The sequence below is a fragment of the Acipenser ruthenus genome, chromosome 12 (assembly GCF_902713425.1).
Source record: "Acipenser ruthenus chromosome 12, fAciRut3.2 maternal haplotype, whole genome shotgun sequence".
NCBI lineage: Eukaryota > Metazoa > Chordata > Actinopteri > Acipenseriformes > Acipenseridae > Acipenser > Acipenser ruthenus.
Genome location: NC_081200.1, coordinates 23,729,617 through 23,755,950, shown reverse-complemented (window position 1 = coordinate 23,755,950; position 26,334 = coordinate 23,729,617). Strand labels below are relative to the sequence as shown.

At 37.4% G+C, this 26,334-nt stretch overlaps 1 protein-coding gene across 19 annotated transcripts in view; it reads left to right on the top strand.

Annotated features, from left to right (window-relative positions):
* Positions 1–26,334, top strand: part of LOC117416994 (adhesion G protein-coupled receptor L2-like) — a 118,580-nt gene that overhangs the window by 67,714 nt on the left and 24,532 nt on the right. For 13 of the 19 annotated variants that reach the window (XM_059034695.1, XM_059034696.1, XM_034028541.3 and 10 more), the window contains exons 4-9: positions 1,478–1,587; positions 9,683–10,483; positions 15,840–16,136; positions 16,566–16,669; positions 17,270–17,455; positions 18,194–18,232. In XM_059034695.1, the coding sequence (XP_058890678.1) occupies positions 1,478–1,587; positions 9,683–10,483; positions 15,840–16,136; positions 16,566–16,669; positions 17,270–17,455; positions 18,194–18,232 (1,537 nt within the window). The remainder of the gene's footprint in view (positions 1–1,477; positions 1,588–9,682; positions 10,484–15,839; positions 16,137–16,565; positions 16,670–17,269; positions 17,456–18,193; positions 18,233–26,334) is intronic. The other 6 variants (XM_034028538.3, XM_059034705.1, XM_034028544.3 and 3 more) reach the window with 1 other exon arrangement.

Below are 26,334 nucleotides of genomic sequence, written 5' to 3'. Positions count from 1 at the left end.
ATGCACTTTGTAAATTATAATTATGACTATCAGAAAGTGTGGGGGGCAGGTGGATAGAATATAAAATTTGCAGGAATGGTTATTGGTCACAGTTGTATATTAAGAAAACGGGTTTGTTATGTTCGAAAGCTGGAAATGCTGCAAGAACCTAATTGAGTTTTCTGTGGTGCAGCATTTTAATATTTTTTTTGTCACACCAGCTCAAATCTTGTAAATGATCTGTGTGAGACTAGAAAACATTGTAAGGCACGTTCTTTTTTACTGCACCAGCTCTGCAGCAAAACACATCTCTTTATCCTCACTGCATTTTAGCACAACATCACGTGATTCATTTAACACCTCTTGTGTGTCGGGTCTCATCTGGGAATATTCCCCCCTCACTGTAGAAACACAAAACAAAACAAACAAAAAAAAAACTGCAAAACAGTGCAGTCTAATTGTGCAGTCAGCCTCTGCTTGAGTACAATTTGTAATTAAATCAGACACGACTGTTACAATAAAATAATTAATTTACATGTGTAATAATCCCCTCACAAATTACTGTCGTTGCCTGTAAATGACACATTTATTACTGTGTTAAGGTTTTGTAGGTATTATGGATTATGGATTGCATGACATTGTATTTAACCTTCTTAAATATTAATTATTGGTGTGGAAGTTGATAATATTTGTATTTTGATGGATAGCTGTACCCCCTGCGATGGTCTCATCAATTCTTTCGCTTCAGCACGACTGAAGTGTTCCAAATTCGATAGTTTACCAGGGAAAAAAATTAAATAAATAACATATACTGTGTGTGTGTGTGTGTGTGTCTATATATATATATATATATATATATATATATATATATATATATATATATATATATATATATATATATATATATATTTCTAACACTTTGTTACTGGTATCCAAGGTCATTTTGAAGCATAAAGTAAAGGACAATTCCCTTAACAACTGCAGCAGGGGGTTTGTGTTATGCAACTTGTCAGACTGAGAACACGTGAATGAAGTATAAGATTATTAATACAAACCTCTCTCACTGTTACTATAAACAAAGCTGAGGATATGTACCTGAACATCATTTACTAGCAAATCAAGTCCCTAATGTCAGTATGAAAGTGGCCTAAAATGTTATTGATTCTAGTCTGTGCATTCACACAGGCTGCATCAATAGCTTTACTAAAAATAAGATCAAATACACTCAATATAACATAGTGCTTAATTTTTTTTAAAAAAAATTAAGTGTCTTGCTATGCCTTATAGTTCATCTCAAATGAAGCCTCAGTTTTGGTTGGCACTGCTTTGTTTTCTGATATTGACTATTGTAATATTAATTAGCTGTGTCACTGTATTGATTGTTGCCATCCAAGTGTGAAAAGGAGTCAGCAGTGTTTTATACCAAGCACGTGTTATCTTCCAAATGAAAGTCCAGGTTTAAATTATTTATCTTGCTGTTCTGTCCTTCTTATTACAGGTGCAACAATCGAACACAATGTGTTGTGATTACTGGGTCTGATGTGTTTCCTGACCCTTGTCCTGGGACTTACAAATACCTAGAAGTCCAGTATGAATGTGTTCCCTACAGTAAGTATAGACCTTCATTCAGTGACGCATACTCCCTAAAAAATAACACTATGTAACACAATTTTTGTTCCTGGGTAGTAAGTGTTATTTCCTAATTGCTAATGCCTCAAAAGTATAGAAAATGGCTATTATTCCCCACAAACTTTGCTTTTGTGACCAGGACAGTGATATTTTGAAATTTACCTATTTCCAATGAGAAAACGGGTGAATTTGTGTCTTTTCGTTCACATAAAGTCAGAAAAAAACAACATATGAATCCAAATTAACATGTATTTATACTAAAGTAATACAAAAATGACTAGAAAAGATTTAGAAGTGAGTAGTTTTTCGAGATTTACGATTATACTGTAAATCACTTTCACGAATCAGCCCCCAAATGTAGTCTCCCATCATGTTCTCGTTATACTGTCCTTGGTAGCGGCGTTCAAAGTCCAGTATATCCTGGTGGAAGCGCTCGCCTTGCTCCTCAGAGTACGCTCCCATGTTCTCCTTGAATTTATCAAGATGAGCATCAAGGATATGGACTTTGAGGGACATCCTACAGCCCATTGTGCCGTAGTTCTTCACCAGAGTCTCAAGCAGCTCCACATAGTTTTCGGCCTTGTGATTGCCCAGGAAGCCCCGAACCACTGCGACAAAGCTGTTCCAAGCCGCTTACTCCTTACTAGTGAGCTTCTTGGGGAATTCATTGCACTCCAGGATCTTTGACCTTTGCCTCAGACAGCTTAGGGAAGAAGTCTTGAAGGTACTTGAAGGCTGCCGACTCCTTATCTAGAGCTCGGACAAATTGTTTCATAAGGCCCAATTTGATGTGCAGTGGTGGCATCAGCACCTTCCGGGGGTCCACCAGTGGCTCCCACTTGACGTTGTTCCTCCCCACAGAGAACTCGGTCCGCTGTGGCCAGTCCCGCCTGTGGTAGTGCGCCTTGGTGTCCCTGCTGTCCCAAAGGCAAAGATAGCAGGGAAACTTGGTAAAACCGCCTTGGAGACCCATCAGGAATGCCACCATTTTCTAAGTCTCCTATGACCTCCCAGCCGTACTCATCATACTTCAAGGCATCCAGCAAGGTCTTGATGCTGTTGTAATCCTCTTTGAGGTGCACCGAGTGAGCCAGGGGAAGAGACGGGTACTTGTTACCATTATGGAGCAGCACGGCTTTGAGGCTCCTGGATGAGCCCGTCAATGAAGAGGCGCCACTCATTCTGGTTACAGGCTATTCCGATTGCCTCGACTGGTCACATTGTGGCAGAAGCAGAGCCCATCTTGACGGGTGAAGAAGCTAGAAAAAGGTTGGTGACGCTTCCTCTGATCTGCGACTTGCACACTTTCATCCAACAAGTTCCACTGCTTGAGCCTAGACGTCAAAAGCTCGGCATTGGACCTGGTGAGACCAAGATCTCTAATCAAGTCGTTGAGGTCTTTTTGGTTGGGGTAGTATGGGTTTCTCTCCTCAGCTCCACCTCTGAAATTGTCATCTGGATCTACAACGTCTTCCTCGCTCTCTGACTTGCTGCTCTCTTCTAAAGACGGCTGCTCTCTCTCCGGAGGAGTGGGTACAGGGAGCTCATGGCAGTGTGGCACCGGGGCGATGGATGAAGGAAGGTCCGGATACGTGATAGCAGGTGCATTCTTGCCAGTCCGACGTTTGGAAGGGTCCACCATGCAGAAGTAGCAGTTGCTTGAGTGGTCAGTGGGTTCCCGCCAAATTCTTGGGATAGCGAACTTCATGGCTCTCTTTTCCCCTCTGTATCATCCTACAAAAATACATTTATTTCACCCATGACTAATGTGTAAGAGATTCTCGCAACATTTTTCATATATGATATATTTTTCAATAACATTGAAAATTGTAAAACATTTTAAAATTAAAAACTTTTACAATTTAAAAAATTTTAACAAATTTTATAACATCAAATTCCGAGCAACAATTGTCCATCTTACCTTCCAGAGTTTTTTGCAGTGCTCGCAGGTGAAATGAGGTGCCCAGGGTTTGTCTTGATCCCCGACAGACATGCCGAAATATGCCTTGTAGGCCTCACACATCTTGGCAGATGCTTCCACGGAGTACTTTTTCGCTCTTGTCTTGATAAATTGGCCGCAAACATAGCAAAATGCGTCCGCCGGATGCTTGCAGCCTCTTGATGCCATCTCAGAAAAATGCAGATATGTATCCACTTAGGCAGCTGGAACTAAACTGAACTGGTGGGCTTAAGGCCCCTGTATTTATACTACTATTTATATTACTGGAAAGTTCTAGAAAGTTCTAGAAGTTACTCCAAGTTTACTCAGCACTGAATCTATGTGGAATGTTCTGGAAAATAGGTAAATTTCAAAATATCACTGTCCTGGTCACAAAAGCAAAGTTTGTGGGGAATAATAGCCATTTTCTATACTTTTGAGGCATAAGCAATTAGGAAATAACACTTACTACCCAGGAACCAAAACAAATAAAAAATTGTTACACGGTGTAATTTCCCTGCTGAAATTATGGAAGCAGAACATTTGGCTACCCTGGAAGCCCCGTGATCCATTGTTAGAGATGCAGAAAGTGTCACACTTTCCCAGTACAAATTGAAAGGAAATGAGGATGATGGTTTCCCTTATTGAGTTAAAGCACTTCTGTTTACAATCCCTGTTATTCATAAAGAAAGCTCCAAAACTGCTACTTGGATCACTTTTGCTCTTGGGTATCCATTTGCTGTCAATGTTTTCGTTATTATTATTCATTTAGTTTTTTTAATTGTGGACAGGAGCCAAAGTTTGCTGGTTGGGCGCTTACTCGCATTATCAATTTTTGTTTCCCCTATCTTTAAGCCTGGTATTTTTATTCCTCTACAGAAGTCCTGTATTTGTTATTCAGGGTGATGGATGGAAACTTGTACTGATGCCTGGTACCAGCTACTTGCAAATTGTTTTGGCCTACGTTTAGTTTAAAGGACAAATCAAACTTAATTTTGATCATGTGCAAGTTGAAAAGCTACCTGCTGCTACAGTTATGTTTGTATAACACAGCTGCCAGAGCAAAAATGAAAGCACCTTCCTATTTCCCTAGCTAATCTTTTTCTCTGGCAGGGTACAGAGGTATGTAATTGAAAGGATAATGATCTGTGCCATCTTCATACAAGCACATCTTATATACAGAGTTTTTCCTTAGATTTAATTTGGCTCCTAGTCTGCAGCATCCAGTCCAGTGCAGTCCATCCTGGCTCGTACACTATATACACTAGTCTACTACTGGTATATGTTCATATGCAATATGCAACTTACCTATATGAAACAATACTATATCTCAAGAGCTGCCAAAAAGCCTGTAGTACAGAGGTTAGCAGTGCTCTTCAGTTTACATTTTATACATTCAGTATTTGCAACTTGGCTACACTGATTTATCTTTGCTTATGTTATTTATGTTACTATTTTAATCTTGAGGGCAGTGGACTTTTGCCAGCCCTTCATCTCAAGCATGCACACATACAGAGAAACGTGCATACTAGTAGTTTGATAATACCATAGACAGAAGGATACTACGGTTACCTTCACTAATATCTCACATCGATCCCAGCCCTTGATTTCCAAATACATTATTTTTCTCTGCAACTGTGTGGAAAGCCTTTAAACTTCATTAGAAATGTATTATTATTTTCAGCTTAAGGGCATATATTTATATTTACTGCTGCTTTGTATGTATATACTGTATATATATTTTATTTATTTTAGGAAATCCTTTTTTGAATGGTGTTTTATTTTCTGAATGTTGTTCTTTTAAATCTTTTTCATTCTTTTCTTTCCTTGTACTATCTGCAGGACCCTTCTTCTGCGAACCCTGACTATTTACTGTACCTCTTGTGTCTAGAACTGGGACTGATTTGAGTCTTCCTAACTTTGTCTCAGGTCAAGCGTGTTGTCTGGTTTCCTTTCAGATCTTCACCCTCTGTTTGCTGCTTCTGTGACGTCTACGCTTTCTTAATTGTTTTTTCTGTGTTTGATTTCTTAGGCAGACAGAATGCCATTCACTGTGTAACCAATCCACTCACTATGCATGCTTAACAGCACTTTATATTTCTGAATAGCTATCAGAAACATACTGGAGTTGTTGCTACTCCTTCACCAAACGCAGTGTCAATTAACAACACCTCGAGTATACATGTGGTTGAAGTAGGAGCTTGAGAGAGACAAGTCACTTGTAGTAGTTTTGGAACCCATTTCGCTCTTGTGTTTTTCAAGGAATTGATTAAGGTTAACTACATTACATATTGACCCTTTAGCAAGTATCATAGTGCTTACTATTTTAATTGACATATTAAATATGACTTATTTTTACACTTATGTTGAGGAAAAAGAAAAAAATCTCGAATAGAATTTGATAAACATCCTCAAGTATAGAAATGCAGAAGCTGAGTTTACATCTAACCTCGATGTAATTAATGGAGATTTACAAAGTGATGATGACATTGCTGTTGTTCCTGAACCTGTCCAGAAGAAATGTGAAATCAAAATTAGAAGTGGGGATATTTATGTGGAAGTGAATTTGTAATTACGATTTTTTTTTTTTTAAATTGTTAATGTATAATTGTATTACTTTTGTTTAACTATATTAAATTACAAGCCCTTTCCGTTTTTAACAGCATGTTATTGTTAAGTAGTATTAGGCATTTATAAAATGGGATAATAGTTTAAAATATATATACATATATATAAATATTTGCACCATATTAAAATCTTCATGTTGTAATAAAATAATAAAAGGTTTCATTATTGTATTGCACCAGCTATTATTATTATTATTATTATTATTATTATTATTATTATTATTATTATTATTATTATTATTATTATGACAACCATTTATTATTTTTATAATATTAATTATATCATATTTAGAGATGTGTTACTAATTATTGAGTAACTCCTTATTTTAATTGGATACTATGTAGCAATCATAACACCATTAAGGCTTTCACAATATAACTATGCGTTCTGAATGCTACATTGTCTGCAATTCAAATACAGCATTACCAGTTATTGAAAACTGAAGTGTTACCATGCAGTTTTAGCCATGTTTAAAACATTTCTGTGATGTCACCCTTTTATCTTTCGATTGATTAATTAGACAAAACTAAAATGGGATGTGTGGCTTTAAAGAGAAGGGGAGTGTGGGGTAGATATATTGTTGATTAACGAATCCACAGTTTGTGGTACAAATGCACAGTGAATACCATTTTATTATGCAACAATTGTTTAAATTAGTTAATTATAGTATTACACATTTCATACGTGTCAAAAGACCTTGCGATTTCAATTTAGCATTTAATATTGTTAAATGAATACAGTTATACATTAACTTCATTTTAAAGTTATCAGAATTACAAATTCACTACCAAATACCCCCCCCTCCCCCCTCAAATTTTTGTTTCACATTTCTTCTGGACAGGAAGAACAGCAATGTCATCATCACTTGGTAAATTTCCATCAATTACACGGACGTTAGATGCCCACTTAAATTTTGCCTGAGTACTTCTCGAAAACTGATCTCTGGCAATGATATGTGGTCTTCACCTGTTTTAGCTTTGGCAAAATGTTCAATAACTTGACTGCGTTGCTGGTTCACATTCCTTTGTTTTTTGCATTTTTATTTTGCTAATGCTATTTTCATGTTTTACATCTAAAACATAGTCCTCCTACTGTCTTCACTTACAACAGACACTTTTGTCTACGTAAGTGGAATTTTTTAAACTTAAACTCAAGAGGAACTCACAACAGCATTCCCACAATATGACAATTATTAACTGTTTGAACTGAAGAGCACATTACTAAATTAACAATCAATTGAATCTCATTATCGTGCAAGTATCAATTAAGAAGAAATGTTTTAAGTGGCATAAAAAACTCAAAGCGTTGAATCGGTTAAAAAAAAAAAAAAATCCAGTTTCTCGTGCCTAACCTGATTCAACACTTACTGTTGTTTATCCCATACATAAATTTGCTAGACTTTAGCATATGTGTTCACATTTAAAGTACCACTCAAATGGTAAAAAATATAAAGATACCATGTATTTAAGGCAGGCATGCCACCGCTGGTTTCTATTGCCCTGTACTGTTATTAGGGATTCAAAGCAGGAACAGTACTTACTTCTCTTGGCTAAAAAATAAAGTCATGCAGAAAAGTTCAAAGTCTTCTGAAAATCATTAATCTTGAGTTGGTAAAATCTACAAATACTGTTCGATTGTACACTGTGACTTAGTAATTTTATTGTTCACAAATGTAAAAGAAAATAGATAAATCATATTTAATTATAAACAAATGCAGGGCAATAATCATTTTCATAATCAGTACAATTACAGCTACAGTTTTTTTTTTTTCCCCGGTTTGTTTTAGTACCAATTATTCCTGAGATCGATGTATTATTAAAAAAAAAAAGTCAGTTCTGTGAAGTATTAAGGAGTTACAATGTGAATTATTGTAATACATGTGAATAAAAACTACTATAATTATGCATTTATCAAAAATTGATAAATAAATTGTAGGTGTGTGTGTGTGTGTGTGTGTGTGTGTGTGTGTGTGTGTGTGTATTATATATATATATATATATATATATATATATATATATATATATATATATATATATATATATATATATATATATATATATATATAGACACACACACACACAGTGTATATTTACAGGTAGCTAGTCCTGGTTAATGTTGTACATTTAGAGATCAGGACAGTTTAAAGGGACAATGCATACTTAATGAAAAAGTAATGTAGTCTGAATCATTTGTTAAAGTGATATATAACCCTGTATAAACCCACTAAAGGCCAGGTGTGTCACAGCCTTTCTCTGTTTACTCTAAACATGTTAATGGCACTTTGTATTGTCCCTTTAAGCTTTCATCTAACCCGAGTCTTTCTTCATGTCAGGTACGCCTGCTGTTTCTGACATTCACTTTCTTTCTCTTTTCCCTCCCAAATAGGAATACTTCCCTTAATCCTTGTCTCGTAACGTGTGTTGCTACTTTAAATAACATTCTAGCTGACAGTTAATTCATGTTAATCTCTTTTCTTGTTTCCTTGCACCCCTTTTTCATTCTCTCTTCCAATGCTTAAAATAGAAGTGGAGCAAAAAGGTAAATAACCTACACAATCCAAACCCTAGCTCCTTGTTTTGTGCCATATGGTTGTAAACCTTCCTACCCCACTCTGGTGTTCTGCAGGCAATAGAACAAAGAACGCATAGTGACTGTAAAGGTCAATAGACTGTAGTAGACATAAGGGAACTTGCAGCTTTAACAAGACGATGGGTTGTAGTCGCTGGTGTCCTTTGGGGTTCCTTTTCCATACCCCTGGGTGCTTTCCTGTGGTAGTAGATGTCATCTTGCCTGGCTTCCAGAAACCTCTCCATAGCATGCAATGGGAGCAGGGTTTCTCGGCCTTCTAAACTTACTGCTTCTACTGTCTTTTTTTCCCCTCCTACTTCCTTCTCCACCTTTTTATTCTTTTTTTGTGTTTCCAAAAAGAAATATAACCCAAAACTAGTTTCACTTCAAGTACTAAGCATTTACGAACCAACATGCATTTATTTATTTTCTTTTTTCCCCTTTTTCAAGTTTTATTTATTTTTCTTTTTTTTTTGTACTTACAAGTAAATGACATTAGCAGCACAATAGTAAATAATTAAGAGTATCTCAGATACCAGATAAACTTGCTGAGCCAATTATATCATTCTATTGCTCAGTAATTTTATGTTGGTTGTGTCAATTGGCAAAATAACATTGGCTGTACAGATATAGGTCCAAAAAAGAAGGAACCAGTGGCTACAGATAGTCAAACGCTCAATACAATAATCATTCCTATGTAGTCTATGCAATTTTTAAAATTTTTGATGTACTGACTGTATTAGTACTATCCCAGTTCAATCTGCTTATAATTGCTGATTATCTGGTATCTGTAGTTTGATTGCCACTGATATGGTTTATCCCCACTCTTCCTGGGCAACCCTTAATACTGAGTTAATGTAATATTTAGACATCCATCGGTACAGTGTCATCGACGTTGTTGACTTAATCTGCTTTTTGTTTTGCTCTCCCCATTATTAGTTTTTGTTTGCCCCGGGACTCTGAAAGCAGTTGGGGATTCTTCCTTTGTCTTTGAGGCGGAACAGCAAGCAGGTGCCTGGTGTAAAGACCCCCTTCAGGCAGGGGACAAAATCTACTTCATGCCCTGGACCCCATACCGTACTGACACTCTGATAGAGTACGCTTCGCTGGACGACTTCCAAAACGCACGTCAAACGACAACGTACAAACTCCCTCACCGGGTCGACGGCACTGGATTTGTGGTGTACGATGGTGCTGTGTTTTTCAACAAAGAGAGGACCAGAAACATTGTAAAGTTTGACCTGAGGACTAGAATCAAAAGCGGGGAAGCAATCATCAATAATGCCAACTACCACGACACCTCACCCTACAAATGGGGAGGCAAAACTGACATTGACCTGGCGGTAGATGAGAATGGTTTGTGGGTCATTTATGCCACTGAGCAGAACAATGGAATGATTGTCATTAGCCAGTTGAACCCTTACACTCTCCGCTTTGAAGCAACCTGGGAAACCAGTTATGACAAGCGGTCGGCGTCCAATGCCTTCATGATCTGTGGAGTTCTTTATGTGGTTCGATCCACTTATGAAGACAATGAGAGCGAAGTGAGCAAAAACCTAGTTGATTATATTTACAATACCAAACAAAACAGGGGGGAGTATGTGGATATTCCCTTCCCCAACCAATACCAGTACATTGCTGCAGTGGATTATAACCCAAGAGACAATCAGCTATATGTGTGGAATAATTATTACATACTGAGGTATACCATGGAGTTTGGACCACCTGACCCAGCCCAAGGTAAAAGTAATTTCTTTATCTTTCGCTTCGTGTTTTGTTCTACAGCATATGAAAGTCACTCTGGATGTTTTTCAATGGGAATGTAGAGAGCAGTTAATGCATTTATAAGCAAAGTGCAATCTTATACTGTCTGTGGCACCCATATCCTCTGCATTATCCTTCATAGCTAAGAACTACTACTTCTGGTAAAAATGAGAGTTGATCTCTAACCCCATAAGGATTTATCGTACCTGCCTGGACAAGCACGAAAACAATCTGCTCCAGGGTACTCATGCAAGATCAGACTCACAGACTCACCCGCCCAATACATCTACAATTATAGTTTGTTCTAAATACAGTACAATGCAAAATGTGTTGTACAATGACCATAATAAAAGAGCTTCTCAAAAGGCACCCTTATAAAAGTTTACCATAGTAAAAGCATAGTAAAGCATAGTGAAAGCATGGTAAAGCATAGGAAAGCAATGTAAAGAACAGTGAGGTATGGTAAAGTATATTAATAAACATGGTAAACCAGGGTACATTATGGTTAATGCATGGTATTTAAAAAAGAAAAGATGATAACTGCACACTCAAGTGTGCGGTTATCATCTTTTCTTTTTTAAATGACTTGTTCTCGTTAACCTGCACCTCACCTACATGATTGGTGTGCGTATCTCCTTTTTTGATTTCTAATGCATGGTATTACCATGGAAAAAGCATGGTAAAAGTGCAAAAACACTGCAAAAATACCATGATAAACTTGCATAAGGGCAGAGCAAAGGACCAAAACTAATGAGTAGGCCATGTCAAACAAATAGAGGCTCTAGGTCTAGTTTTGAAGAGCTTTATTGAGTCAGAATTACAGATATGTTTGGCCAGGGAGTTTCCCAATCTGGTTGCATAATTACTGTAATTGCTAAACTGTCTGCCACCCAGAGTCTCGAGCTGGGCTGTAGAGACAGAAGGCTGACATATTTTTCGACAACCTCCGAGAGTAACCAGTGGTGTATGGTGATACCATGTTGCTATGTTAAAGTCTCTGTTAGAACCAGAAAGGATACCCCAATGCCATTTAGGCTTTAGCCTATGAAAGTAATTGTCCTGCTACTGCATATCAGAGGTTCAATCTGACCGTCATCTGAACAATGTGTCCCCTATAAATGTTGACCTGAGCTTTTCTTTAGAGGAAAATAAATATACATTTACTACTAGAAAACATCTAATGGTTTGTATAACAGTGAACCGTCTTCATCATGGGACGCTGGACAGCATAACTCTTACATGCTATAACTCAGTGTGGCTGTCAGCTCTCATTACCTGTCAGTGTTTAAAATGGAATTCCGATGCGTTTATTCGATAGGCTATTCTCACAACTGCAGACTTACAACATTTTTATTCCATGAATGTGGAAATCATAAAACAGATATACTAGGCTGTGTTGAGTTTTCTCTTTCAAGTGAAATTGCCATCGTGAGACCTAATATTCCTCAGTCACCACCACAATATCTATGGCGCAATTGCTGCAGTATTATCGAAACAGAAAAAAAAAAATAGATACATATTAATCACAAGAAGTGTAAGTGGGTTACCGGTGGATCATAAATTTAAGGAATTTCGGAGTTAAGATGTGGAACATAAACTGAACATGCAAATGTCTACCAAAGACAATGCTTGGTGACTACCCTGTTTATTTACCTGGAGTTTGCCCTTGAGAAAAGCCACAACCCACTCGTTACTTTGGGTTCTATAGAGTTATCAGACTTCACTCAGCATACTTGATCTGTGCATAACCCACACAAATTATTTTGACCCTATAAATACTGTAAGAATGATATCAACTTAATGCAGTGAGACTTTAAACAACTTGTCCTTAGCGTATATGTTTTATTTATTTTGTCATTCTCATCCTGTGGCATAAATATTGTTTTCAAACATTGAGTGCAGTGAGACCAAATGGGACCATTGATTTCATGTTTACTAAATTATTATTATTATTATTATTATTATTATTATTTATTTCTTAGCAGACGCCCTTATCCAGGGTGACTTACAATTGTTACGAGATATCACATTAAATTCACCTGGACACTGCTGATCATAGGTTGAAACCAAACACATGTAAGTATTCAGCAGAGCACACATAAGGTTCAGTTAGTTACAGTTGAAACTGATTTATTTAACAGCCTGGGTAAGATAGTGAGGCTGCTATACATTTGCTGACATCCATATATCCAGGCTTCACAAAACATGGGACATCAATTTAAGGACTTCAGACCACCAGCACAGCATTTAAACAACCCTCTCAATTTTTGCCAAAACAATACTTGGAGGCAAGGGTCATCCCAGCTTAAGTGGACCAACAGGGGTTATTTGACCTCTTAATTATTTTGTGTTAGAAATTCTTCTTACATTAGTTGTCTAGGTCATCCCCCACATGGATTTTTTTTTTTTTTTACCACCTTCTCACACTTATTCACCATGAAGCGACTTTCACATATCCACTTATTCACCATGAAGAGACTTTCACATATCCAATTATTCACCATGAAGAGACTTTCACATATCCACTTATTCACCATGAAGAGACTTTCACATATCCACTTATTCATCATGAAGCAACTTTCACATATCCACTTATTCACCATGAAGAGACTTTCACATATCCACTTATTCACCATGAAGCGACTTTCACATATCTACTGTTTTGCACACGAGACCTGCTCTGGAACCGTTTTCACAATCAACACAGGGTTTCTGTATCATCAACTACAAACAGAGGAAACAGCTCCCACAAATTTGATCAATATGAGGTTGAATGACCTGTAGTCTGTTTACTTTCCTGCATGTAAGTATTAACAATGATTTAAAAGTAAACTCACTAATCTAAGTCTGTGTTTGATCCATAAACATAAAAAGCAAACTGTTTAAGATCACCAAGATCTCTGTTTCTAACACATTTTAATGTTATTTTGGCTTATGGTCTATGGAAAACCAGTTATCTTCATAAACACTTTGCAATACATAATCTAATTTCAGCTATGATTTTACAGCAGTGTACAGTCTCACCCACAGACACAAACAACCACTCCTGCCAGATGGTTTTAATACAGCATTCAGGCTCTCTCTAAAACATTTGAATGCAATAAATGGTTAACTTTGCAGTGACAGTGACTTTTCAAGCAGATGGTTTATTCATTTATTTCTCCACTCTTTTTTTTTTCTTTGCTGCTTCACAAAAAAAAAAAAAACCTTTCTCAGTCTGTTTTGATCTTGGAACAGGGTTTAATTGTTTTAAGCTGCTATTGACTCATTCTGAGAGCTAGTCCTCTTCCATTAATAGGTGATTATCACCTGGGACATACATTTCACAACTGGTAAAAATCATGTATAAAGGATTCATTTAGCTTAGTACAAATAAGGTAATCCTGTATAGTTAGTTCTATGGTTTCATTGACCTAACCAAGGCATTCAAGATAATACCAACACAAATAAACTTTCAGCGAGTAAATGATCTGAAACAGCAAGTTTTCTTTTTCAAAGCGCACAGGCATATATAGAACATTTAAAACATGCATTACTTCTATAACTGCAGTCATTAGAAATAATATGAAAGGCACACTTGTCTGTTAGCATCTGTTTCTCCCAGAATGGGAGCAATGTTGAGAAAGCTATCGAGGTCCTATCTAAGTTGTTAACATGTTGAGAACACAAGACAGCCGTGTTATGTGCAATACACTTCTCTCCTGTCAGGGATTATTATGTCTCAGTTAGAAATAAAACAAAACTTTTCTTTTTTTTTTCTTTTTTTGCCAAGTGCTAATTACAGTGCTATTAATACATATGCTGAGATATCAAGTGGGTGCTGATTAGCTAAGAGCAACATAAATGCATCTCTTACAGCTCAAGACTACAAGTTTGCTTTCTCTGGACTTGTGATTTCACAATAATAACTCATGGATAATGTGGCTTGAGACACAAACTGATTAGGCACTGGATTATCCAGCTTGAAAGATTGCTTGTGATGTAATCAAAAAGTACAATTAAATCAATTGCAGTGGGGTGGAAGGGTTCTCATGGAATTGACAACAGACGGGTTAGAATAGTTTTTGTGGCAGTCGGTGAGATACAAAGTACCAGCTGGATGAGAGATACTATTCAACTCTCTAGCAATCAATGAAAACAGCCTTGAAAAACAAGACAGTGTGCAGGACTTTGTTGTTCTGAGATGACCGATAGCACACAATGCAAACCAGTTAGATAGGAACAGTTGAACAGATGGGTGGTTGTTTTAATACCTTTAGCTTTAATTGCTGATGTTTTCAGTGGTTTACGGATGAGAGGGCCGTCTCGCTCTAATGGTCTCAGGTTAGATGCCAGGATTAAAAGCAACAACACTGAGGTCACTTTGACCAAGCAAGTGAGCCACTGTTTAAATAAAACAAAACCAAAAAAAATGCAGCATTCCTCCTTTCAGTAACCATAACAGCAGCACAGGCAACCACATTAGAGTGACTTTATCAGCACTAGCTTGGAAAGGGCAAAAGAAAAAGTCAACGCAACCTTTAAATGACATCGCAACCATTTTAGTTTTGGTCTGGGAATAAATGCTGCAGTTTAATGAGCTAGGTATTATACTTTACATTTCAGTTAATATTGTTTTATTTAATATTAGAAGGCATATATATATATATATATATATATATATATATATATATATATATTCTAAAGTAACCCACACACATGTGTAAATCCATAAATCCCAAATATAGTATTCTGTTGTATGGAATATAAGTCCAAGTATTTCTCCAAGTCCTAGTATTTGAATTCATTAAGTCTGTGTCTTTATGATTCACAAATATGTTGTGTTCTTGCCTCTAGCATTACATTAGTTGCTGCTTCATACCTGCTCTTTAAAAAGGAAAAAGGAAACATTGGTGAAAAAATAAATAAATAAATAAATAAATAAATAAATAAATAATAAGAAGTCGTCTAAAATGCTTAAACAGCATATACATTCTATGTCCTCTGTTGGAATCTAATCAGGCATGCTGCAAAATCTCTCAAGCAAGAATGATGTGAAGATGTTTTAGTAATTATTTTCTTGTAAGGTGTAGACAGAGTGACTGGAATAAGATCAAGTTTAGAAAGAAGATGGTTCATTTGCACTGAGCATTTTTTTTTTTTTTTTTTATTTTACTACATGCCAATACTTGTAAGTAGTATACTATGTTTAATGTACTGCTGAAGCAGCCACATTCATTGTACTGTAATTTACTTATAGGAGATGGGGCCATTGATGTGTAACGGAGCGCTCTATGATAGAATTATATGATATGAAATCTATGCTAATTTTACCTATTTCAACCTGTTCCAGTGCCAACGACTGCAGTTTCAACCAGTTCTCCAGCAGAACCGTCCAAAACCACAGTTTCCACCACAACTGTCACATTACAAAAAGGCCTTGTTACCACGACATCCACCAGAGGCATGAACGAAGGAAGCAGAGGGCCTAAACCACAACCAGGGGCTCCTGTTACAAAAGCACCCCCAACCCCCGACTCCTTCCCCTTACCAGAAAGGTTCTGTGACAGTGTAGAGAAAAGGGGTATTGCTTGGCCTCAGACACAAAGAGGCATGTTAGTTGAAAGGCCATGTCCTAAGGGAACAAGAGGTAGCTATACACTTTTCCATTTCCATTGTCTCACTGACCTACAACTTTGATTATTGTGGCTCTATCCTTTGTTGTTAACACTAAGCCTTCATTAAAATGTATTTCATATGTTTTTGTAGATAAATCAAATACTGCAGTTTTTTGTATTATATATATATATATATATATATATATATATATATATATATATATATATATATATATATATATATATATATATTATTAATTAATGTGTAACTTATACACAGTGTATACCTTTTTGTATTTATGTGTTTACAGTGTCTGTACCTGACAGTACTTGCACTTTTCAGCCTCTCTCTTGAGCTACATAACATCCTGTATCTCCCAAAAAGCAAAGTACTGTATTTATCTCTAGCTAGTGTCAGATAAACACATTTGGTTTCCCTAATTCTTCCCTGTCTGTTGCAGGCACTGCCTCGTATCTTTGTATGCTTTCTACTGGAACATGGAACATCAAGGGCCCTGATCTTAGCAACTGCACCTCACACTGGGTGAATCAAGTTGCACAGAAGGTTGGTTGTAGGCTTTTTATATCCTAGCCACAGGTCATTAGATTATTTAAATTTTAAATAATGTATAAGACACACTTCTGATAGAAACCAAGCAATCAATGTATTAGTCACATTATTAATTGCTTGCAAATAATACAAAGTAGCATCTCCCTCTTTTCCTTTCATCCGAAATATGACATATTGGGCAATTCAGAATTTGAATGTAGGTAATATAAGAAAACCGAACTGTTGAGTAGAATATCCTGCTGTGTGATCCGGTAATGCTTCTTTAGATTTGTGCTTAACATGTAGAAGCATTTAGTGCTTGCTTGTTAGGGTAAAACGTGCAATTATTTCCGTACATTGGAAGATTCTACTACATTCCTCACCTTTGACACTGATGTGTTAACTTATTTTCATCAAAGAAGCTTATCTAATAAATTCTACATAGTGAAACAGGCACAACATTATTCGCTTCAATTAGTCACACGTTTTCCACGCATTATAGTGTAAAAGAATATTTCATCACCGTATGGGTATGTCATAAGGAGAGAGGAGATCCTTATAGCCTAAAATCATATTGTTTTAACCATGCTGAGATGATCATTTATATCACTCCAGATCAGAAGTGGGGAAAATGCTGCTAACCTTGCAAATGAGTTGGCAAAGCATACCAAAGGCCCCATCTTTGCTGGGGACGTGAGTTCATCAGTGAGATTGATGGAACAGCTGGTTGACATCTTAGACGCTCAGCTTCAAGAGCTGAAGCCTAGCGAAAAGGACTCGGCAGGCCGGAGTTTTAACAAGGTAATTGTTCAAACACGGTATTACATTTTGTCTGTTGTCCCCTGTTACTAATACTATTTTATTAAGCTTTGTTTTTTGCTGTTGTTCCCTGTCAAATCTTTCAGCCTTCAAAAACATCCCATTACTATTACTTTCAAGTCACAATAGATTACATTTTTTAGGCCCTTCTCTCTTAAGTAATATATTGTCTTTAATCCACAGTAGAATACAAGTGACATTTATACTCAATAGTACTGGAATAGATTTTCTCACCTTTTGTTTAGCACAAAGGTTACACAAATAAAATCTAAGACCAAAAAAAAAAAAAAACAGCAACTCAATTGTATTTTAAAATTCTTATGATGTGCAAATGTAAAAAATAACACCTGTCTAAGTGAAGAAGAGATTTTCTATATTTTCAAGATTTTGAAAGCTAGTGTTTGTATAACAAATAAACAGTATCATATTCAATCAGTTGTATTTTAATGAATCCTACTTGTCACTACTGAATAATATTACTTTCTAGTTGTATAATGTTTACATTTCTCTTAAAATAAATACAAATGATAAAGGTAAAATACAAAAGGTTTAATTGGAAAAAAATATGTATAATATTTATACACATATATTATATGCAAAGAAATGTGTGTGCTTTTAAGGGTTGCTTTACAATATGAATAAGCTCTGGATCCTAATATTCTTCTTCTGTTTTCTGTGCTTGATCTTGTTTTTTTATGTTTTGTTTTAATAATAAAAAAGCTTCAGAAACGAGAAAGGACATGCAGAGCATACATGAAGGTATCACAGCTTTGCTCTCACCCTGCTTCTCCCTGCTCCACTCTGCTCAGCAGCATGACCCTTTTGTACAGTGTATTGCTATGCAGCCTCTTTCCTTTTAATGTGCATCGTACATTGCATTGGTAATTGCATTCACACAACCATATTTGCACCTCAAATCTGACATCCGGAGCTCGATCAAAGGGAATCATTTGTTTTTCTAACTTTGCTACTTTTGATTAAGCCTTTTAATTGGTATATAGGCCCTACTTTTTATCTGTTGCTGTCTCTGTGAACATTTTGAGCTGACTTGTGCTTTGTGCTTGGGTGCTGGGTATTTCCATTTGTATCCTGTTTTTAAGGTACATAAGATGAATAAGAAGCTAGAAGTGGTTATAAGGGTTCTACTTCTCACATTTCAGAATTTGACAGTCAGTTTCAAATTGAATTGAAGTGTTTATAGTACAGTATCCACCACTTAAACCACACAGGGTTATTTCGGCAGCTGTTTATCGGACAAATAGCGTTTACAGTTTGCTAGTCCTATTGATCTAAATAACAAAGGCATTGTTTATACCGTATTAAGCAAGCCGTATATTTCAGCCAAACTCAGCTGTCTGGATCTTGTTATGAGCCATTCACATAGATTTAAATAACAAACGCACTGCTTATACTGTAGTAATCGGTTTTAGTAATCCACCAATTAGCTGTTTTCACCTTGTTACCTTGCCATTCACATAAATTTCAATACAAAAGGCAGCACTTTACTGTAGTAAAAGCTTGACGGATCGATCAATCAGCTGTTTGCACCTCGTTACTGAGCGATTACCCCAGTACTGTACCTTGGCTATTTAATCCCTGTACGCAGTGTCGGGTTTACTGTTTGAAAAAACAGCATTGACAACAGCAAGCATGGCTAGAGAGAGAAAAACGATGCGCATCAGTACGGAAATTCAGTGTAAATAAAATGTCTCTGTTAGATGCTGTGCGCTTGCTAAAGCATGCTTGGAACTTTGTCAGTTAGCAAACAATGCAAAGTTATTATTATTATCCAAGGCGACTAGGGTGTGTGAACTATGCATCAGCTGCAGAGTCACTTACAACTATGTCTCACCCGAAAGACGGAGCACAAGGAGGTTAAGTGACTTGCTCAGTCACACAATGAGTCAGTGGCTGAGGTGGGATTTGAACTGGGGACCTCCTGGTTACAAGCCCGTTTCTTTAACCATTGGACCACACAGCCTCCTCCTCCTTCAAAAAGCTGGGGACAATGGGAATTGACACGAATATGGACTGGGGAAGGGGATGGGAGTACTCTGTAAATAATGTGTGTTTGTAAACTGTGTTATTCTTGTTCAGATCTGTTAGTGTTCTCTTTGTGTTTTGGTACTTGTGTGACTTAGCTGAAAGACTGCCTGTGTGTGAGTGCCTCTCTGAGGGGGGTGGGAGCAGGTCTGACACAACCAGTCAGAAATAGGGAGTGTTGGACCAATGAGTGAGGAAGGGAAAGGGACTTGGGTGTGTGTGGAGATGACAGTTTGAAAGAGAGAAGCGGGGTCTGGCGGCGGGAGAATTGAGAGAATTAAGAGAGTTTAAAGAGGAATGAGAGTTATTGTTCACTAAAAACTAAAAAAATAATAAATACAGAGGTTTCCTACTGCTTTGAACCACAACTTTTGTCTGTCCTCATTATATCCTGGAAACCCTGCAGCTCATCGCTACAATATGAAAATAAATCCTGTTCGCCTGCCGGACGTGTCAACTTCAACCTCTGTCTCAATCTCCTTCCTGTCACTCCTTCTGTCTCAATCTCCTTCCTGTCACTCCATGCATCCACATGGCAGACGGCTACTCTGTCACAAGCAATAATACCCTGCATCTTTCTAAACAAGGGATTTAGGGGACCTCCCTAATGAAAGCTGAATCTCAAAACAATAATAATATAGTACAGTACTTGTTGTAGCTGTGTATAATGGGATTTAAAACAGGATTAATTTATCTGCCTTTTTACATATCCGCCCTTACTCTGGTCCAATCGCCATTGGATTATTAGTGTAATGAGTGTCTTAATAAAGATTTTGTTTTGATTAGTGTACTGGTGATTGGGGGACATTTTGAATGTCAGGTTATTGTGTGGGAGTTTATACCGTCCATCGCTTACTGCGGGTGAATCACGTTAACACAAACACACCTGTTCTTAGCGGTGGAGACTATTATTATTATTATTATTATTATTATTATTATTATTATTATTATTATTATTATTATTATTATTCATTTCTTAGCAGACGCAATCTAGGTAAAGTATCTTGCTCAAGGGTATAGCAGCAGTGTCCCCCACCTGGGATTGAACCCACGACCCTCCGGTCAAGAGTCCAGAGCCCTGACCGCTACTCCACACTGCTGCCCGACTATACCAGAAAACCATAACACCACATTGTAATATTCAGACCAGTGGCACTTTAAATGTGAATTCTTAAAATATGTTAACATGTCATAACCAGATGCTAAGATCCACTATTCAAATTAAGATGGCTCTCTCTTCGTGACATGGAGTATAATTTGTACCGTAGATTGCAGTCACAAATGTATAGTTCTTGGTGACTAATAAGGCTGGTCTCGGCAGACCAATTTATGTCCCTCTTTAGTTCATGACCACTGCAGTATACGTGAAAATTTTGATATTCTGTCTCCCATTAGAGAGATAAAAAGCCTTTTCTGCCACATGGAGGAATCTTCCACCTGCCAGGAGGGTTGAGCTGACTCAAAAAGCAGATAGAAAGAGGATATTAAGATGGATTAGCCTAATTAATCTTACTCTGACAGCAGCCATAGCTGTTTTTTTCTAATCATTCATGCTCGCACGCTGTTGTGTTTTCAATAAACATGGTATTATTTGCATAATGCACTATGCTGTCTGACCCAAATGTTTTAAAATTGGTCAGGCAGGTATATATTTGCCTATGATTGGGTAGATGGGATTCAAGCAAAACCACTGTTATTTCCTTCCGTACCAAAAATCTGCTAAATCCTATAATACTCTTGCAGTGTGTCTCTTCTTCCCCTCTGACTGGGACTCTCCTGTCTTCGGTCGATGATGCGGTGTCCCTCTACAATGCCACCCTTACTCAGATCATCGATATAGCTGCCCTGCTTACAACCAAAACAGTGAAGAAACATCGCAACTGTCCATGGTATACCCTCGAACTTCAACTGCTTAAGTCTGCCTGCCGCACGTCTGAGCGCAAATGGAGGTCGTCTGGACTAACACTTCACAGAAAGATTTGGACCGATCACCTCAGTAGCTACAGACGTGCGCTCGCTGCTGCCAGGGTATAGTACTTCTCAGAGCTCATATCTCTGGGACACAGTAAACCAAATATTCTCTTCAAAACCATTGACCAAATCCTGCATCCAGCCATCGATAAATCCACCTCCCATTCATCCTCTTCTCTTTCCTGCAATTATTTCTCCTCTTTCTCTCAGAACAAAATCGACACCATTTATTATACGCTCTTCTGCCACAAACCCAGTATAGTAGTTGACCACCTTGACTCTCCTCTGATTGCCCCTCGTACTCTCTCTTCCTTCTCTCTCCATTACTGATGTCTTCAGCATATTGTTGAAATCAACCACTGCCACATGCCCCTTGGACCCCTGGCCAACAAGTCTCGTCCGTCTCAGTTCTTCTGACCTGGTTTCAGGCCTGGTTCTTGCTGCCCTCAAGACTGCCCGAGTAACGCCAGTGCTCAAAAAACCCTCCCTTGACCCGGCTGTCTTATCCAACTTCCGTCCCATATCCAGTCTTCCTTTTCTCTCCAAAACTCTTGAAAGGACTGTAGCCAGCCAGCTGATGAAACATCTCACAGATAACAATCTGCTTGATTCTCTGCAGTCTGGCTTCCGGCCACATCACAGTACCGAAACTGCTCTACTCCAGATTGTTAGTGATCTCCTGCTCAGTGCTGATGCTGCTGCTCCCTCTGTCATTGTCCTCCATGACCTAACGTCTGCTTTTGATACCATAGATCATACCATTCTTTTTGACCGCCTTCAGAAGTATGCTGGGAACGTGTCTCTCCTAGCTGTCCTCTTCCCTATCTGGATGCATGCAGTCTGTTTTCTTTGATGGAAGCAGTGCTGACGCAAACCCAGTCTTTTGCGGTGGCCCCCAGGGATCTGTTCTCAGGCCTCTTCTCTTCAACATCTACATGCTTCCCTTGGGTCACCTTATCCGCCAACATAGCCTCATGTTTCACTCCTATGCAGATGACACTCAGCTCTACCTAAAATTAGACTTTGGATGCCCCTCTGCCATGGTTTGGCTCTCAGCTTGCATCCAAGACATTGAGGCCTGATGTCTGCCAATTTTCTTCAGCTCAACACCAACAAATCTGAACTTCTAGTAGGATCTAGTAGTACTTCTGGATAGTAACCTCTCCTTTGATGCCCAAGCCTCCTCTGTAGTCAAATCGTCCGGCTACCACCTTCGAAACATCTCAAAGGTCCGTCCCTACCTTTCCCTCCCAGATGCAGAGATACTCTGTCATGCATTCATCTCCCAGCTTTAGTGCGTGCAGCTCCCACAATTGCTCGTTTCAAATCAGCTCTCAAGACCCACTTGTTCTCCCTTGCTTTTAATGCTCTCTAAGCCTGGTATCTGTTATTAGCTGTTGTCTAAATTGCTATTTCAGGTTTTTACTCCATCTTATCTGTATGATTCTGCTTGACACACCCATCCGCAATGTTTAGAATTCACACCCTAGCCTTTTATTTAATGTATTATGCCTTTATTTAATGTGTTTGCATTGTTTTTTTTTTAAAATGTATTTAATGTACTATACCCTGTATTTCACTATTTAATGTATTATGCATTGTTCCTCACTATCTTGTAAAGCGCTTCGTGATGGTATTCTGAGTTTGTCACAATGACAGCGACCAAGGAGGACAAAGGGAGGAATCTAAAGTTTACAGACCAGGAGCTAAATGCATGTTTAACTCTGGAAATCAAATAAATATTTGTTTGTTCAACTTGATTTATTTTGAAATATAAATCAAAAATCAGCAAAGCACTTGCTCAGTCAATTAAAAGTTCACTATTTACATTTCAAAAAGTGTTTGGCGAAAAGTACATTTTTTAACATTAGATGCCATTTGAAACTCACACTCATTAATTTACATTTATTTATTGGACATTTACAGTTTATTTTGTATATTTTAAAGCTATTTTAAACATAGCCTACTTAATATCACAAGTACATGGTGACTATATAAATATATTAACATAGCCGAAAAAGTTGCATATACACCTGCCTCGTAATCTTCATATATCCCGGACTGTCTGAGGATGTACGAGTACATTGTAACATTGGAACTCGAGTCGCTATTGAAACAATCTTTAAAAATGTAACAAACTTTTGCTGGAAACGAGTCGTTTGATATGGTCTGTGTAGTCTGCAAAAAAAAAAAGTAATAAGCAGACAAAATAGATTTTTTAAAAACAACCTTGAATGACACATTCAGCAACGTTTTCGAGTTTTGTAAACCTTCAAAACGTATGTAAGGCAGACACACAATTAAACTCAATGCCGTTCTCCACAAGCGTCTTGATATCCTGACCCACTACTGTTGTGTGGATAGAGTCAAGATGCAGTGTATCTACTAAGTAAGCAGTAAGTTCCTCAGAATTAGCAGTTGTAAAGCTCTGTGGGATGAAAATAATGTACCAGACAGAGTTGTCTTGATCATCAGTGTCCTCGTCGCATACAACGCAAACAGACTCAGAATCGTTCATTTTGCCATTTTAATATTCTTCGTGTGCTGCATACACTTTAGGGAGATACTGTTGTCTGAGTGTGTCACTGTTAGGCACGGCTCCACAGTTCTGGATTTTTTTCATTAAAAAACATCCTAATATTTCATTGACCAGCAGTTGTAGTGTTGTGTTCGCTGCACAAAGGCCTCCACTAATTCAAACGTGTTGACATTACGTGTTTCTCCACTTTCTGTGCTCTTTTTAAACAATCCTGTGATTGTGACCTACTTGTTCAGTGATTGTTTAGCCTGAACTTCAAGTTTGATTTTCTTGTTTGTGTGTACTGCGCTGTCAAGATGCTTGTCAATAGTACTTTTTCTTAGATGATCCAAAGACACAAGTTGAACAAAACAGAATCCCACAATCTGCATGCAACGTCCCCTTTTTGTAGCTCTGAAGCGATCTTCTGGACCAGACCATGTACAGCTACTGTAGCGCTGCTTCTACTTCATAAAAGTATGAAATGAACAGGGGAGGTGAAGACTAATGTAAAATACTGTAACAAAAATAAAATGCATATTTTTCATGGTTGGCAGTCAAATACACGATTTCTGTGAATTTCGTGAATTTCGTGAATTTTCCGGAGCCCTACATATAAGGCTAGTATCATCTGTTCTCAATCTTTATCAAGTTATTACCTCCTCCTCACACAGCCCTAGTAACATCTGCCTGGTCCGAAATACTTTGTCCCTGACTCTTCTTCTCGCTGTTCTGTGCAGCTCTTCTGCTGGTTCTGTGACACACATTTTGCATTAAAATAGTAGGTTTGTCTCCCTGCTTTATTACTTTAAATCAGCGGTTTTCAAACTGGGGTATGAAAGAAAAATCCTGTAATGGCAGACAACGGATTTCTTTTTTTTTACCACATTGTAGTACTTTGCGACTTAGCAATCGAATTAACAATGTTGAATCTCCTTTCAAATAAAACCACAGTGTACGTTTCCTTTCTGTTGGGCTAGGTTAACTATAAACACCTAACCGGCTGCTGCCAGCGAGTGAGCATTGAGCGCACATGGCTAAATTACATATTTAAACAGCAGGGCGGTGGTTCTGCAGTCTGTAGGCTAAAAAGAAAAAAAAAAAAATTGTATGATGTTGCTTCTTTTAAAAATGTGTAGTATTTACTAGGTGCGTTTACTTTCTGGAGTTTAAATGTTCAGTGTTTGTAGTTTAATCAGTTCAGTGTGTTTTATCTACAGTAAGTTTATGTTTTTAAATAACAGTATTATTGAGTTGAGCAGGCAGCTGGGCCGCACTGAGACAGTGAAATCACTGCACTGGAGCTGGAGCGACACGACTGTGTTATCTTTACTTGCAATGCTTTATGTGTTTTTTCACTATGACTAATTAGTTGAAGAATTCCTTTGTTGAGTGATTGCATTAGCCTGCGCATGTACGCCGCTAATTATTAGGCTAATAAAAGCAAAAGCACGTTATTATTATTATTATTATTATTATTATTATTATTATTATTATTATTATTACAAAAATGGAATCGCAGGATTAAAAATAAATAAATAAATCTCTAACTCCTGGGATTGGGAAGTGTCTGGAATTGGATTCCCTACTCCAGACCTATTGAGTGTGTTCATGTCATATAGTGAGTGCCCATCAATAAGGTGTCTGGCAGCTGATTAACATGAACAGAGGACTGCACTAAACACGAACATGTAGTCATTTTGCTAAAAGTCATTTTTAACTGCATGATATAAATGTCACCTTTCTATTTTAATCAAATTTTGCTTTTGGAAATATTCACTTCAAAACAATGTGCTTATTCTGGCTGGATTTGATACTGCACAAGACACACATAGCATTTTAAATGTCCAGCTCAAGTGTTAAACGATAACATTCGAGTTAAATAAATTAAAAAAAAAAAAACACAGTCAATGTGTTATTCAATATTCACACAGTTCTGCATGCTACCTGTTTTTTTTTTTTTTTTTTAAATGCCTATATTTGTAAATTTTCAATTTATTGGAAGAAATGTGTGACTTTTGTTGAATTGCTTTGTGATTTGCTTTGTGATTTTGTTCTAAATTAGAACCCTAGGTTTTGTTTTTCAAAAGCATAACTTTTTGGACTTGTACTTGTACTTATTGGTCTGGATTTTGAAATAATTTTACATGGCATTTTTAGTTTTCATTTTATTTAATTTTATTAGTTTAACAGCAGTTTTCCATGAACAGTAATTGGCTGAACTCTAGCCCCTCCTCCTTCCCTGTGTGCCATCTGAGCAAGCAAATCGAGGCTTGTTTATTTTATTTTTTTAATGACCCGCCGTTTTTTTGTAACTCAAAGTCCTATT